The 17077-nt window shown below is 51.1% G+C and overlaps 1 protein-coding gene and 1 pseudogene across 1 annotated transcript; both read left to right on the top strand.

Annotated features, from left to right (window-relative positions):
- Window positions 1-7262: 7262 nt before the first annotated feature.
- Window positions 7263-8006, top strand: LOC136334092 (UBX domain-containing protein 8-like; annotated as a pseudogene).
- Window positions 8007-14027: 6021 nt separating this feature from the next.
- Window positions 14028-16839, top strand: CHP2 (calcineurin like EF-hand protein 2). Its single transcript, XM_066278518.1, has 7 exons — window positions 14028-14226; window positions 14529-14601; window positions 14715-14795; window positions 14930-15060; window positions 15246-15307; window positions 15616-15738; window positions 15928-16839. The coding sequence occupies exons 1-7, from the start codon at window positions 14160-14162 to the stop codon at window positions 15979-15981; spliced, it is 591 nt and encodes a 196-aa protein (XP_066134615.1). The 5' UTR covers window positions 14028-14159; the 3' UTR covers window positions 15982-16839.
- The last annotated feature ends 238 nt before the right edge of the window (window positions 16840-17077 follow it).

Genomic DNA, 17077 nt, shown 5'->3' with positions numbered 1-17077 from the left:
CCCCCAGCCCATTGGTTGAGTTCTGTATGTGCCCTGACCACAGCCTTGGCCTGTCAGGACGACAGTCTAACCACCTGAGCTGGCTGAGCAACTATGCTGTGGAGCAGGATCTGTCTGTGTAGCAGGCGCTGTGATGTCCCTCCGCTCTTTGCCAACTGCGGTGAGTGTGTGCATGCGTGTGTATATGCGTTATGTGTGGGTCTATGTATGTACGTGGGTGTATGTGTGAGTGTGTATATGTGTATGTATGGTTATGTGTGTGTGTGTGTGTGTGTGTGTATTTTGTTTAGAAGAAGTTGGTTCTAGGCAAATCTTGGATAAAAATTCTCTGCCTCAAGCCCTGGCTGGACAGCTCCATTGATTAGAGCAGTGGTGGTCAACCTGGTCCCTACCGCCCCCTAGTGGGCGTTCCAGCTTTCATGGTGGGCAGTAGCGGAGCAACCAAAGTATAAATAAAAAGATAGATTTAACTATAGTAAGTTGTTTTATAAGGATTTATTCTGCCAAACTTAGCGAAAACCCAACATAAAGTATTTGGTAAGTAATTATTATTATATGCTTTAACTTGCTGTCACTCTGCTTTATAAATTTTATAAAGTAAAGTTACTTCCCTACTTTATAAATCACCATGACTGTGGAACCGGTGGGCGGTTAGAAAATGTTACTACTAACAGAGATACAGAAGTGGGCGGTAGGTATAAAAAGGTTGACTCCCCCTGGGTTAGAGCATCTTCCCAAAGTGGAGAGGTTGCCACTTTTATCCCCTGTCAGGGCACACACAAGAAAAGATTGGTGTTCCTCTCTCTCTTTCTCTTCCTCTCTCTCTCTTTACCTGTCTCTAAAAAGCAACAAAGTAAACATTTTAAAATTTCTCATTAAAATTGTGAGGGCTAGTCTGGGAGGTCAAGGGTGGCCACGCAGCCCGCGGGCAGCAGAGGGCAGTAGAGTGCAGAAGTTAAGTGTGTGGGTTTTGCCGTGGCTGCAACCGGTAGTTCTCAAGCCTTTGTGATCACACACCTCTTTCAACGTGAAAGTTACTCAAATATGTATAAAGTTATTGATCAGTTATATACATAATTTCCGTCCTAATAGCATAGATGTCTATATTATAAACTATTACAAAACTGAAATAAAAAATAGAGAAGAATGGTGAAATTACAAACTCTTTGGGGTATAACTGACAAAGTGCACATATTGAAAGTGCCCAGTTTGATAAGATTTGATCTCTGTCGACACCCAGGAAGCTGCCACCACGGAATCCAGACAGTGGACAGAATCATCATGCCCAAATTCCCCCCGAGTCCCTCAGATGTCATTGCCCCTTCCCACCATTCCTGCCCCCGCCCCCCCAGCAGCCACTGAGCAGCTTTCGGTCACTACAGATCAGCTTGTATTTTGTGGAGTTTTATATAAACGACATCACACTGTTTGTACTCCTTTTTGAGATGTCTGGTTTTTCACTCAGCATAATTACTTGGAGTTTCAAGATAATTATAGCTGAAAGCATCAACTATAAAATACAGTCAATACTGCGTAATGACATCAACTATAAAACATGGCCACGCACTGTGTAATGACATCAAGTATAAAAATACAATCACGCACTGCGTAATGACAACAACTATAAAACATGGTCATGCACTGCGTAATGACAACAACTATAAAACATGGTCATGCACTGCATAATGACAGCAACTATAAAAATACGGTCACGCGGCCCTGGCCGGTTGGCTCAGTGGTAGAGCATCGGCCTGGCATGCAGAAGTCCCAGGTTCGATTTCCGGCCAGGGCACACAGGAGAGGTGCCCATCTGCTTCTCCACCCCTCCCCTTCTCCTTCCTCTCTGTCTCTCTCTTCCCCTCCCGCAGCCGAGGCTCCATTGGAGCAAAGATGGCCCGGGCGCTGGGGATGGCTCCTTGGCCTCTGCCCCAAGAGCTAGAGTGGCTCTGGTCGCAACAGAGCGACGCCCCTGGTGGGCAGAGCGTCGCCCCTGGTGGGCGTGCCGGATGGATCCCGGTTCAGGTGCATGCGGGAGTCTGTCTGACTGTCTCTCCCCATTTCCAGCTTCAGAAAAATAGAAAAAAATATATATGGTCACGCACTGCATAATGACAGCAACTATAAATGACAAATATAAAAGGTGGTCACGCACTGTGTAATGACAATAAATATAAAATACGGTCACGCGCTGCATAACGTTTTGGTCAATGATGGGCCATACACAATGGTGGTCCCATAAGAGGAGAAAGAGCTGAAAAATTTCTCCTTTACCAATTCCTCCTCCTCTCCCCAAATCCTATACATTGAAGGGCTCCCAGCACTGAGTCTTGGGCCATCTTCTCCCTTCATTCACATCACAGGTGGTCTTATCAAATTTCACTGGTAATTCCCAAGTGTATAGTCCTGTTCATTCCTCAAGAATCTATAGCAATTATACACTGTACAATAAAAACAGTTGCACTAGAAGCTAGAACAAGTATAAAAATGTTTATATGCAACAAACCATAGAGCTCCCAAACTATATATATACAGTAAAACAAACACTGACCGAGTTGGAGGGAAAAATAGTTTTACAATGATAGTTGGATACGGCAATACTCTACTTCTAATATGTGATAGAACATCCAGACAGATCAATAGGAAATAGAGGACTTGAAACAACATCATAAATAATTAGACTGAACAGACATCTACAGAACACTCTGTCCCCAAAACAGCAGGAAACACATTCTTCTCAAGTGCGCTTGGAACATTATCCAGGATAATTCATATGTTACTCCACACTGTATACAATTACATGCAATACATGTAAATGTGCTGACATTATACAAAGTATCCTTTCTGACTACAATGGAATGAAACTAGAAATCCCTAAGAGAAGGAAAACTGGGAAATGAAAAAACAGGAGGAAATTAAACACAAATCTTAAACAAATAATGGGTCAAAGAAATCAGAGAGGACATTAGAAAATACTTTGTGATGAATGAAAATAAAAACACAGCTCTGGCCAGTTGACTTAGTGGTAGATCATGGAACTGGTGTGTGGATGCACTGGGTTTGATTCCTGGTCAAGACACAGAAGAGAGACACCCATTGCTTCTCCACCCTTCCCCCCTTCTCTATTTCTCTTTCTCTTCCCCTCCTGCAGCCATGGCTTTATTGGTTCGAATGCATTGGCCCCCGGTGCTGAAGATGGCTCCGTGGAGCCCCTACCTCAGACGTTAAAAATAGCTCAGTTGTGAGCACGGCCCCGGATGGGCAGAACATCAGCCCCAGACGGGGGTTGCCAGGTGGATCCCAGTTGGGATGCATATGGGGGAGTCTGTCTCTTCTCCCCTCCTCTCACTTGGAAAAAGAAGAAAAGAAAAAAGAAAAGAAACAAGTAAAGGGAAGGGAAGGAAAAGAACGAAAAACACAACATAGCAAATATAGAACATGTCTCACTTTCTCTCTCTTTTTTTTTTTTTTCCATTTTTGTATTTTTCTGAAGCTGGTAACGGGGAGAGACAATCAGACAGACTCCCGCATGCGCCCGACTGGGATCCACCTGGCAGGCCCACCAGGGGGCGATGCTCTGCCCACCAGGGGGCGATGCTCTGCCGCGACCAGAGCCACTCCAGCGTCTGGGGCAGAGGCCAAGGAGCCATCCCCAGCGCCCGGGCCATCCTCGCTCCAATGGAGCCTTGGCTGCGGGAGGGGAAGAGAGAGACAGAGAGGAAGGGGGGGGGGGTGGAGAAGCAGATGGACGCTTCTCCTGTGTGCCCTAGCCGGGAATCCAACCTGGGTCCCCCGCACGCCAGGCCGACGCTCTACCGCTGAGCCAACCGGCCAGGGCCTCTTTCTCTCTTGAAACCCAAACTTCCATATCCAATTAACTGTGTATTATCTTTATGAGGATGCATAACAACTTCGTGGTTTAGTAGCAAAACGCTGGCGGTTTCCTTGATGCCTCTCCTTCTCTCCCTTCTTCCATCCAAACACATCAGCAAATCTTCCGACCTCCGCTTTCAAAATGGGACCCACATAAGACCCCCACTCTCGCCACTTTCATGGCTACTCCCTTCATCTCCTACTTGAACATTGAGACAGCCTCCCAGCTGCCGCTGGGCCTCAGTTTAATCTGTAGGTAACAGCCGGCAAGGTTCTTGTGATACTGTTACAACAGAAACTGTTTTATCTCATTCCCCAGCTGAAAGCCCTCCAACGGGTGTCTTAACCCTAAAATGACCCTTGCAGCCTTACACGGCTCTCTCAAGACCCTGCAAGACATAGACTCTCGCCTACTTGATGTTCAAGGCCCGGGGCCTGGCCCTCTTGACCCCACCCGCGATAAAGACAGTCTCGTGTTTCAATTTGGATTTATAAACTTTGTGAAGTGGGGCCTCTTCTTGTTCATATCTATTTCACATTTTATTTCGTTGTTTTCTAATGGGGTCTTTTTGTTTTCCCTTTTATTGGTTTGTCCTTGTCCTTCTAATTTTTATGAGATCTTTTTTTTTTTTTCTGTATTTTTCTGAAGCTGGAAACAGGGAGAGACAGTCAGACAGACTCCCGCATGCGCCCGACCGGGATCCACCCGGCACGCCCACCAGGGGGCGATGCTCTGCCCCTCCGGGACGTCGCTCTGCCACGACCAGAGCCACTCCAGCGCCTGGGGCAGAGGCCAAGGAGCCATCCCCAGTGCCCGGGCCATCTTTGCTCCAATGGAGCCTTGGCTGCGGGAGGGGAAGAGAGAGACAGAGAGGAAGGAGGGGGGCGGGGTGGAGAAGCAAATAGGCGCTTCTCCTATGTGCCCTGGCCGGGAATCAAACCCGGGTCCCCCGCACGCCAGGCCGACGCTCTACTGCTGAGCCAACCAGCCAGGGCCTTTATGAGATCTTTGTCATCTAAAATGATCTTTTATAGAGACTTGAATATTTCCCAGTTTGTCTCTTTGGCTGCACGTAGATACACCGGTACATACTCACATGGAGATTTAATTTCCACACAGTCTGATTGGCCAATATTTTCTCCACGGTTTCTATATATATATATATATATATATATATATATATATATTTTTTTTTTTTTCCATTTTTCTGAAGCTGGAGACAGGGAGAGACAGTCAGACAGACTCCCGCATGCGCCCGACCGGGATCCACCCGGCACGCCCACCAGGGGCGACGCTCTGCCCACCAGGGGGCGATGCTCTGCCCATCCTGGGCGTTGCCATATTGCGACCAGAGCCACTCTAGCGCCTGAGGCAGAGGCCACAGAGCCATCCCCAGCGCCCGGGCCATCTTTGCTCCAATGGAGCCTTGGCTGCGGGAGGGGAAGAGAGAGACAGAGAGGAAAGCGCGGCGGAGGGGTGGAGAAGCAAACGGGCGCTTCTCCTGTGTGCCCTGGCCGGGAATCGAACCCGGGTCCTCCGCACGCTAGGCCGACGCTCTACCGCTGAGCCAACCGGCCAGGGCGGTTTCTATATTTTATTTCACGTTTAGAAAGGCCTTTTCCAGTTCGAGATTATAACAAAATCTATGTCAGAGTTCCCCTGCTATGGAATAGTTTCGTTTTGCACTTAAACCTTTATTTTATCTGGAATGAATTTTGATATAAGAAGGTGGGAGTACAGCTTTATTCCCCCCCCCCGACCCCAAAAGCAGGTTCCCAAATGTCATTTATTGAGCAGCCCACATCTCCCCCACTGACTTGAAATGCGATTTTTATCACATCCCCAATTCCCATTTTGGTGGGGGAGGGGCTCTGTTTCTGACTTTCTTTTCTGTTCCTTATCTGTCCGTATATTCCTGCACTATTTCCACATGCGTTACTGTACTTCTATAGTCTATTCAAAATATCTAAAAATCTGTTAAAAAGCTGGTTCAACCTCAATCCTTTTACTTTCCAGAGCTTTCCTGGCTATTCTTGTTTTAGTGACTTATTTTTTCAATAGCTTTGTTGAGACATAATACACAGAACATACACGTCGCCCTTTAAATTGTACTATTCCGTAAATTTAGTCTGTTCACGGAGAGGCACAGCCATCACCATTGTCAATTTTAGAGCATTTCATCACCTCAAACCCTCCCCCCAAAACATGTCATACCCGTTCGCAATAACTCCCTTTCCCCTGGCTCCCCTAGTCCTAAGCAAACACTGATCTACCTTCTGTCTCTACAGCCTGCCTCGGATTGATGTTTCATAATCAACAGAATCATAAAACACGTGGTCTCTTGTGACTCGATTATTTTACGTAGCGTCGTATTTCCACGGTTCATCCAGGTGGTGGCATGCATGTGCTGGCGCCTCTTCCCTGTTTACGGCTGAAAGATGTCCCGTTGGATAGACAGACCGCATACCCTTTATCCCTTATTCGTTCTTCACCAGTGGACGCTTGAGTTGTGTCCACCTGGGAGCTGTTGTAAACAATGCTGATCCGGACGTTCCCATCCAGGTTTTTGTTTGAACCCCTGGTTCTAGTTCTTTGGGGTGGAATTGCTCGCGTGGTAAGTTCTGGGTCACTTACTGAGAAGTCTCCAACTGTTTTCCACGGCCGCCGCGTCACTGTACGTTTCTGCCAGCGATGTAGATGGGCTCCCCAAACGTCCACATCCCGGGAGGTTTATTTTCCGTTGTTTTTCTTTTGTTTTCATTTCTAGCCAGTCTAAGTGGGTGGGAAGTGATATCTCCGTGTGGTTTTATTTGTATTTCCTCGATGACTCGTGATGTTGAGTGTGTATGTGCTTGTTGGCCATTTGTAAACCTTCTTTGAAGAAATGTGTGTTCAAGCTTTTTTGCTCATTTAAAAATTGGGTTCATTCTACCTGGACACAGGGCTTTTGCTTCTATGGCATCCCATGGGGACAATGGCATTTTTCTCCTCCTCTCTGCTATCCCCCTCTGCTGTAGACCTCCAGTGCGGAATCCCGAATCTAGGAATTAAAGATAATTTTTAAAGCATTCTCTATTCTTTTACTGATTTCAGGGAGAGAAAGGGGGGAGCAAGAGAAGGAAGGGGGAGAGGGAGAGAGAGAGAGAGAGAGAAAGAGAGAGAGAGAGAGAAGAGAGATGAGAAGCATCAATTTGTAGTTGCAGCACTCTAGTTGTTCGCCGATTGCTTCTCATCTGTGCCTTGACCCTGAGGCTCTAGCTGACACTGTGACCCCTTGCTCAAGCCAGCGACCTGTGGGCTCAAGCTGGCAAACCCACGCTCAAGCCTTCTGGCTGCACGCTGAAGTTGCGACCTCAGGATTTCAAACCGGGGAGCTCAGCATCCTGGGCCAATGCTCTATCCACTGTGCCACCAGTGATCAAGAGGAATGAAAAAATAATTTTGCTGTGCGGCTGGATTTGCTTCTGTGAGTATTTCATTGCTTCACTCATTTAAATCTTCTCATGTTTATATGGAAGAAGAAGAGAAGGATGAGAAAAGGCAAAAAAAAAAAAGCCTGTGGGAGAAATAGAACAACAAGAGGCACAGGGTGAGAAGGCCAGCAGATACCCAGAGAGTGTTCTGCAAACTCACTAGGAAATGCAATAGAAAAAAAACTGGACAGCTCTTTTACTAGCTGATGAGTGCAACCTGGAAGTCAGGCAACAGTCACAGCCTTGAGGGCGATGAGGACCTGGTGCTTGACAGTGAGAGTCAAGGCACCTCGGACACGTCCGACCCAGCGGCAGCAAAGAGACAGAACCTGCCTGCGCCTTCAACCCAAGTCTCACCACCTGCTGGACAGACCTCTCAGGAGGTTCCTGATTCACTGAAGAACCTCCCGGAACAGCCGAAGAAGTCGGCCCCGCTGCTCTCCGGTGTCGGGGGGGGGTCCCAAGGGGAAGGTTTTCAAGTCATGCCGTTCACAGGTCTTGCTTGAGTGGATGATGAAAAGTGGGCACCACCTATCCCTGGGCAGCCTTGCTGTTTCCTTTCCCAGAGGGGTCTGGAAGTGGAGGGGGGCTGGTCCCTGCAGGACACAGGAGTGACCGTGGATACTGGACTCCACGTGGAAGAGACAGAGCAGAGCAACTAGTTAAGGAAGGTGAACTGCCCACCCTACATAAAGTCGGCCGTGCCACACTGCCTTACAGAATAATGAAGGAGTCACATAGAAGTCATGACAGCCTGACAAGGTGGCGGCGCAGTGGATAGAGCATTGGACTGGGATGCAGAGAACCTGGGTTCAAAACGCCAAGGTTGCTGGCTTGAGGGCGGGCTCACCAGCTTGAGCGTGAGGTAACCGGCTTGAGCGTGGGATCATAGACATGACCCCATGGTCACTGGTTTGAAGCCCAAAGTCTCTGGCTTGAAGCCCAAGGCCACTGGCTTGAGCCCAAGGTCGCTGGCTTGAGCAAGGGGTCACTCACTCTGCTGTACGCCCCCCAGTCAAGGCACATGTGAGAAAGCAATCAATAAACATCTAAGGTGCTGCAACAAAGAATTGATGCTTCTCATATCTCTCCCTTCCTATCTGTCTGTCCCTCTCTGTCTCTCTGCTCACACACACACACACACACAACACACACACACACAAATGTCATGCCACACCTCAAGACAGCAAACATATTTGTGGGAATATATGGACATAAAGGATTAGAAAAAGCTTGCTCTCTGCATATAACAATTTTTAGAATGTGCCATTTCATAACGTACCAGGTGAGAACTACATAGAAGTGGATACCGTAAGGCACTCAATAATTTACATTTTTCCTAGCTAACATCATTTATGTTGGAAAACGAAGTCCTGTGGCTTTGGTTTCTGCCTTTCGAATCCATTTTGCCACACTATGAATTCAAACTCTTCAAAGTCTCATAAGGACGAATGTTTATTCTGCTATAATTCTAGAAATTGAACTTTAAAGAGGTTCCAAAGCTCTTTAAAGCTTTAAAGTTCTTTTTGATAGGTTTGTATTAAAGTTTGCTTAAATAATGTTTAAGATTTATATATAATTTTGACTTGCATTAAATTGTAACATTTACAAAGTTCCAGGTGGGTCATTTTTTTTTTAAGTGAGAGGAGGGGAGCTAGTGAGACAGACTCCCCGCATCCACCCTGACCGGGATCCACCGGGCAACCCCCACCTGAGGCCAAGGCTTGAGTCACCCAAACATCCTCAGTGCCTGAGGCTGACACTCAGACCAACTGAGCCATCCTCAGTGCCCAGGGCCAAGCTCCAACCAATCTAGCCGCCGGCTGCAAAGGGGAAAAGAGAGAGAAGGGGGAGAAGGAGGGGAAGAGAAGCAGATGGTCACTTCTCCTGTGTGCCCTGACTGGGAATCGAACCCGGGACATCCATATGCCGAGCCAATGTTTTACTCACTGAGCCAACCAGCCAGAGCCTAGCCCTCTAGACTAAGATTTTTAAAAACAAAACAATGAAACCATTTTTAAAAATGAGGTTATTTGTCTTTGTTATTGAGTTGTAAGAGTTCTGTATTTTTCTGTCTGACCAGTGGTAGCACAAGGGATAAAGCACCAACCTGGGGTGCTGAGGTTTCAGGTTGGAAACCCCGAGGTCGCCAGCTTGCATGCAAGCTCACCAGCTTGAGCACGGGCTCAGCAGCGTGCGCGTGGGGGTCATAAACATGATCCCATAGTTGCTGGCTTGAGCCCAAACATCGCTGGCTTGAAGCCCAAGGTCGCTGGCCTGAGCAAGGGGTCGCTGGCTCAGCTGGAGCCCTCCGGTCAAGGCACATATGAGAAACACTCAATGAACAACTAAGGTGCTGACTCTATGAGTTGAAGCTACTCAGCTCCTTCTCAATGCTTCACTTAAAAAAAAAAAAAGAAGAATTCTGTATTTTTTTGACTACTCTTGCATCTGCATTTTTTTTTCCTGTTGCGTCTCAGAATTGCTTCATCAAGAATGGCTAGCAAAAATTTTTTTTTTTTTTGTATTTTTCTGAAGCTGGAAATGGGGAGAGACAGTCAGACAGACTCCCGCATGCGCCCAACCAGGACCCACCCGGCACGCCCACCAGGGGCGACGCTCTGCCCACCAGGGGGCGATGCTCTGCCCCTCTGGGGCATCGCTCTGCCACAATCAGAGCCACTCTAGCGCCTGAGGTAGAGGCCATGGAGCCATCCTCAGTGCCTGGGCCATCTTTGCTCCAATGGAGCCTTGGCTGCGGGAGGGGAAGAGAGAGACAAAGAGGAAGGAGGGGGCGGTGGAGAAGCAAATGGGCGCTTCTCCTATGTGCCCTGGCCGGGAATCGAACCCGGGTCCCCTGCATGCCAGGCCGATGCTCTACCACTGAGCCAACCAGCCAGGGCTGGCTAGCAAATTTTATGGAGCTTAAAAGCAAAGACACCCCAAACAAACCCAACAACAACAAAACATTTTGCCTGAATCCAGTCTATTCAATTCTGCAGATAAAATCCTACCCCAAACATCACCCCTTCCAATGCCCTGAAAAGATGCGACCAGGCGGACTGTGAAGTTGATTAAACCCTGTTTGTGTGCCTGAAGCAAGGGTGAGTTCCAGCAGTGCTTTCCTGTGGGCTGGGGACGGTGTGGAGATGGGAGCAGTTAATTATTCTCTGGGGCCTGATTTACTTAAAGCTGCACTGACTCAGACATAAAGGTTGTAGAAGCTCTTTCCAAGATCGGCATTCCACACTGGCCCAGGGTGACTACGGCGGCGTCCCAGGGAGCCCGTACCTCCTCCGGGGTTCAGAACCTAAGCCCATCTATGCACTGGAGTGGTGCTGGGCCTCATTAGGGAGCCCTGTGCTTTTCCGGAAGCTTTAGTCCTTGGGGAGGGGTGTGTGTGTGTGTGTGTGTGTGTGTGTGTGTGTGTGTGTGTAAGGAAACCAAGCATTTCTTACACCAGTTACTTAATCATTGGGTGTGTGGCCAGTGGGCACGGCCACCATCACAGCCGCGTAGCCCATGCAGGTTTGCATTTGATACGGACAGACGGTAATGAAATAATGGAGCCAAGAACTGGTGGGTCATTAGCTTTAATCCTAGCTTGCACCCAGCTGGCACGTAAAAACACACACTGGGCTCCAAAACCCAGTCACTCAGTGCTCACAAAGCTACTGACTTATCCGAGTTTCCTAGAATCAAAGGTTTCCAGCTCACCAGCCTCATTCACCTCTGTTCCCATCTCCTTCCTTCTCCCTGCACAAACTGGTTCTCCCTCAGCACTCCACCATCTTGGCTGCTTCTCCTGGCCTCTTCCAGTGGCCTCTCTGCTCTGTCCTCTAATGCTAATCTCAGGAACCGAGAGAGCAAGCTCCCGGTCTGCCCCACTGTATGGTACATTAAATCAAAGCCTTTAATCCAATATACAAAATAGGGAAGTCTCTGATACAAAGTCCACCCCACATCTAAAAGGGTGGGAAAGGCTTAGTCCTAAAACCAAGCCCCAGGTTACAAGGATCCTGCCTGCCCACAGCCCGCCCCCAACACACATTAATACAATCACACCCATCCCAAGCAGTCACCTGGGCCACAGGCTTCCATGTGGGCAGCACCATCTTCAACAAAGTGAGCATAATATATTTTATCTGCCCAACAAGGACTAAGTTTCCCAGCCTTTTCTTAATTATTGTCCCCACCTAAGGAGCATTTCTAGACTTTTCTACCCTCATTATAATTACCTCTCCATGAAATTTCAATATGACTGATGTACTTTATCTAGTCGTGTACTGTGTGTATAACTGTGCTTCATACAGAAAAAGAATAAAAAATTGTTGTTGCCCCATTGGGGGCCGTGTGGTCCCCACTCCTGGTCCCCGGGGCGGCCTTTGCCACACACCTCACAGCAGGAAGAAGACAGCTCAGCAGGTGCTGTGAAGGTGTGAGCTAATGCAGGTGTGCTTGAGAAATGAGAGCTCACGTTGTTGTCACCACCATTCCTTTATGCATCACACTGCTGTATGTCACCCTCTCTCGGGCTGTGGTCCCCCGCATCCCTGAGGGCTGGTCCGTGCTCTGAGTCATTTCCAGCCTGGAGCTGCTACCGAAGGCCCTTGGGGCACCGACCTGGGCAACCTCAGCGGCGGGGACCCCGCATCCCTGAGGGCCGGTCCGTGCTCTGAGTCATTCCCAGCCTGGAGCTGCTACCGAAGGCCCTTGGGGCACCTAGGGGAGTGACCTGGGCCGGCGGGGACGGTGGCACCAGGACAGCCCACCGTGCTCCATTGAAACCTGACAGCTGCACCCCCGCCCCCCCCCAGCTGCAGCTGAGGGGCCCCAGGAGCTGCGAGGGCCTAGTGATGTCAGACTTCTGGTTTCTCAGAAGCTGGGAGTCTGGAGTTCTGTTCATCTCCTGATTTGTAAACACTGACTCAATTAAACAAACGGTAATGTTAGTAGTGTTATAAAGTACTGCACCCCAGATTCTGAAACGCACCATACCTCACTTCATCGAGTTCACGTAGACACCCAGTCCAGATAAATTTTGAAGGGTTTTATTTATTTATTTATTTTTCCTGAAGTTTGGAAACGGGGAGGCAGTCAGACAGACTCCCACAGACTCCTGCATGTGCCCGACCAGGATCCGCCCGGCATGCCCACCAGGGGGCGATGCTCAGCCCATCTGGGGCATCGCTCTGTTGCAACCAGAACCATTCTAGCACCTGAGGCAGAGGCCACAGAGCCATCCTCAGCGCCTGGGCCAACTTTGCTCCAATGGAGCCTCGGCTGCAGGAGGGGAAGAGAGAGACAGAGAGGAAGGAGACGGGGAGGGGTGGAGAAGCAGATGGGCGCTTCTCCTGTGTGCCCTGGCCGGGAATCGAACCCGGGACTCCTGCACACCAGGCCGATGCTCTACCACTGAGCCATCTGGCCAGGGCTTGAAGGGTTTTATTAAAGGAGGAAAATTTAAATATGCCTGCGGCATATGGCTGACACGGGGCATCAGGCCCAAATTGTGCAGTGCCAAAAATAGTTCAGGGGCTGCTTATATACCCTTGATCACACGTGGGCAGGGGAGAGCATGATATTATGACACATTAACAAGATTATAACATTTATGTAGGGGACACAAAGAAACATTAAGGCCTTTAAGGTAACACAATCAAAGATATTTACAAATCTTTCAGGGTACCTGGTCCCTCTCTAGCCTAGAGGTATTTTACCCTCAAGATTCCAGGGAGGGGGAGGAACTACAATCAATGCAAGGTGGTATGTAAATTCTGCCTCCTATTGAAAGAGAAGAAGTTTCTCGGTTAACCTTTACTTTAGATTTGAAACTAAATGACCCATTGTTCTTGCAAGCCAGAAACTTCTACATTCTTCTCCCTCCCCTCCCTAAAGGAAGAACAGGACAGGAAAGCCTGACAGGAAAGCCTGACCTTTCCTCCCAGAATATCAATATTACTTTGCAGCTTTTTGGTACCTTACAACAGTAGACTAAACAAAAGAGTTGGGAATCAAGTCCCCAGATTCAATGCTCTTTCTACTTAACCCACGGACCCCTCTGTGCCTCGGGACCTTACCCACTTCAGCCCTTTGGGAATCCTTAACGCCTCTCTCTCTCTGGCCCTCCTGCTTGGGGAGGGGGCCCAGGCTGGGGTCATTCCGGACTGGGAGCAACGCGGCCAGTCTCCTACCCGCACCGCGCCAGGCGCCAAGCTTTTTCCAGGGAACCTGGATTCTGTCCGCAGAGGAAGAAGGTCGTGTCCTTTAGTCTTCCTCAGGGGCGCTGGGACAGCCGGGCGGGGAGAGGTGGGCCCGCAGGAGGTGGCGGCTGGGCGCCCGGGGCTCGTAGGAACGCAGGACCCGGGGAGGGCGCGCGTGGGAACGCAGGACCCGGGGAGGGCGCGCGCGGGAACGCGGACCCGAGGGGGGCGGGTGGGGCCCAGGAGGGCGCGCGTGGGAACACAGGACCCGGGGAGGGCGGGCGTGGGAACGCGGACCCGAGGGGGGGGGCGGAGCCCGGGGAGGGCGCGCGTGGGAACGCGGACCCGAGGGGGGTGGGGAGGGCGCGCGACGGGCGGGACCCGGCCTCGCCCCAGCCTCTCCCCGCGCCGACCTTGGCACCTCGCCATGAAGCGGCTCGTTGTTCGCGCCGCCCTCTGACCTCGCCACTCAGGGCGTTGCTTTCTATTCGAGTGGGAGGCGAGGAACGCCGGGGTTCAGGAACTTGGGTCCCCGCCAGGTTGGCCTTTGGCCCCGGGCCACCCAGCGGCCGGCCGCGCTTGGGCAGGAGGACAGATCGCTGCGGCTCCGCCATGGGTTCCCGCGGCTCCCACGCGGCGCTGATCCCCGACGCGGACAGCATCCGGCGGGAGACGGGCTGTGAGCGGGGCGCCGGGGCCGGTGGGGCTGGAGGGCGGGGGGAGAGAGGCGCGAGGCCGGGAGGTCCGAGCCGTGATCTCGGGGTCAGGGCCGCGGTACCCCGAGGCCGCACGTCGAGGTTTGAGGCGGGGCCGCGTTCCCGAGACTGGGGACACCCAGTTGTCCTCCAGCCCGGATGGCAGAGGTGGGCTGGGTTCCCTGGTCTCCCAGAGAGGAGCGCGGGGGCGCGGAGAGCCTGCCCCGGCCTCGTCCCTCCCCCTCCGGCCAGCCCGGACGTCACCCTCCCGTCTTCCCGCCCGCAGTCTCGCAGGCCAGCCTGGTCCGCCTCTACCACCGGTTTCGGGCCCTGGACAGTAACAAGAAGGGCTACTTGAGGTGAGGGGAAGCTCAGCTGGGGCCTCCCCGCTGTGTTTCTGACCGCGCCCCGCTCTCCTCTCCTGACCGTCCATCTCCGTCTCTGCTCTGTCCACTCTGGACGTGCTCTGCAGCCGCGTGGACCTGCAGCAGATCGGGGCGCTGGCCGTGAACCCGCTGGGGGATCGCATCATAGACAGCTTCTTTCCTGATGGGTGAGACCTCGCCGGCCCCGGGAAGGGGGTGGGGGCGCAGCTCCTGTGAGCCGGCGACGGGGTTAGGGAGGGAGGCCGAAGGAGGCCCAGGTGACCCCTGCGGCGGTTCCATCCCCCCCCCCCGCCCCTCTCAGGAACCTGCGAGTGGAATTCCCAGGCTTTGTCAGGGTCCTGGCTCATTTCCGACCCGTGGATGAGGAGGACACGGGAACCCGGGGTCCCCAGGAACCTGAACCCCTCAACAGCAGAATGAACAAACTTCGCTGTGAGTTGGAAGGCCATCCCCACCCCCTGTGAGACCCTAGATTTTCCACACCAGTGAGAGGCCCCAGACACCTCCCACTCCCTTGGTGAGCCTGTCTAGACCTGCGCCCCTCCCACCCCCAGGGCGACCTTAGGCTGGAAGAGAACCAGGGAAGACCCGCCCTCTCCCCCCCATTGTCTTCCCAGTTGCATTTCAGCTCTACGATCAGGACCGCGACGGAAAGATCTCCAGGCACGAGATGCTGCAGGTTGGGAGCCCGGGAGCAGGAAGGGACGTGATCCCGGAATGACATCGCCACTGCCCAGAGACAGTTTTCAGTTTGGGTTACCACGGCAGCAGCTGGGGAAGGGGTGGTGCACCTGGCACTTCGTGGATGGAGGTCAGGAGGCTGAGGGGGAATTATTAGTGGGTACGGTGGGACGTGTTTGGAATGGCGCGAACCACGGAGGAGGGATGGGTTACAAGACAGCCGATGACTTTTCCGTTGGGGGAAACGATGCTAGCAGTCCCTGTGTCTCCGTTCTCTTTATGGCCGTGGTCTCCGCCACCTCCCAGGTGCTTCGGCTGATGGTTGGGGTGCAGGTGACAGAGGAGCAGCTGGAGAGCATCGCGGACCGCACAGTGCAGGAGGCCGATGAGGACGGGGACGGGGCTGTGTCCTTCCTGGAGTTCACCAAGGTCAGCGTGCCCTTGGGGCCCGAGGGGTTGACAGCGTGAGTTCTTAGGACAGACGGACACAGGGAATGAAGCTGGAAGGTGCGGGGCAGAAAGAGAGGGAATGGTGGGGCCATGGGGACGGGAGAGGAGCTTGGAAGAAGAGAGGGCTACCGAGGTGACGTCCCCTTGACGACCTCCCCTCCCCACCAGTCCTTGGAGAAGATGAATATTGAGCAGAAGATGAGCATCCGGATCCTGAAGTGACCTTCTGGGTACGTCCGGCCAGCTCGAAGACCAGTCCTCGGCCCCCGTGGCGGGGACGGGCTCCAATCAAGCACAGTCCTACTCTACATCAAGCTCTGGTTAGGGTCAAGGAGACAACTGGAGAGTCTACTAAAGTCTAACCTCATTGGATCTCAGATCTGCCAATCAGTCAACAATCTTTTGGTTGCAAGTGACCAAAATCCCAAATCAAAGGGACTTGAGCTAGAAAGGGTTTTGACGGGCTCATGTAGAAGTCTGGAAGTGACTAAGTCTGGAAGTGACTTCAGACACAGCTCGGTCCAAGAGCTCTTGGATGACGCTATCTGTACTCAGTTATTTTTCATTTCTCAGCTCAGATTTCTGCTGTGCTGGCTTAATTCTCGAAGGGGTTCTTCTTCATGGTGGAGGGTGGCCACTGGTGGCTCCAGGCTTCCTCAGTAACCCAGTGGGAACAGATTTTTATTTGTCAATAATTTCAAGCAAAGAGTGTCATTAGCTCACTGGGACCTTGTCCCTTCTTCAGGGGAACGGAACGTTCTGATTGGCCAGGCCTGTGTTGTGTGTGCTAACTGCAAGAGCCAGGAAGTAGGTTCTGAGGACTCGGGGTGAGGTAAGGGATGATTGCTTAAAGAGTAGTGAAGTGCTGTTATCAGAAGAAGGGGGGATGGATGGCGCTGGTCAGACAGGAGAGATCCATTACTGTGGAAGTTGGCTGAATGGATGGATCCGTGAAGTCTTCTTAATGGGTTTTCACTTGGTCCCATGGGTGCATGCTCATGTAATTTGGGTGGGTAGGGAGAGAGGTGATATAAAAACAATAAACAAAACATACCTTTCTAGAGTATGAAATAATTCAAAGTTTTGGGAAGTGATTCAATTTTTTTTTCTAATGGTAACATGTTCCAACGTTGAGACATCACAGAAAGAGTGAAAGTCACATAAAATCATAAGACTAGGTCTGCAGGAAAGCACTTGGCTGCAGTTATAGGAGACACTGCATGCTGGGGTTGTCTTGTATCAAGATGAGAGCCCAAACTTGTGTTCCTGTCTTCCTAACTCTGCTTTGTATGATTTTTTAATTTTAATTTTTTTAGTG

The sequence above is a fragment of the Saccopteryx bilineata genome, chromosome 4 (assembly GCF_036850765.1).
Source record: "Saccopteryx bilineata isolate mSacBil1 chromosome 4, mSacBil1_pri_phased_curated, whole genome shotgun sequence".
NCBI lineage: Eukaryota > Metazoa > Chordata > Mammalia > Chiroptera > Emballonuridae > Saccopteryx > Saccopteryx bilineata.
The sequence above is the reverse complement of the archived record's forward strand: the minus strand, read 5'-3'. Positions and strand labels throughout refer to the sequence as shown.

Excerpts from the sequence above, each read along its gene's own strand:
- CHP2 (XM_066278518.1), top strand. The coding sequence starts at position 14,160 with ATGGGTTCCCGCGGCTCCCACGCGGCGCTGATCCCCGACGCGGACAGC. Across the intron at positions 14,227-14,528 it reads CATCCGGCGGGAGACGGGCT|TCTCGCAGGCCAGCCTGGTC; the intron begins GTGAGCGGGGCG and ends TCCCGCCCGCAG. Across the intron at positions 14,602-14,714 it reads AACAAGAAGGGCTACTTGAG|CCGCGTGGACCTGCAGCAGA; the intron begins GTGAGGGGAAGC and ends CGTGCTCTGCAG.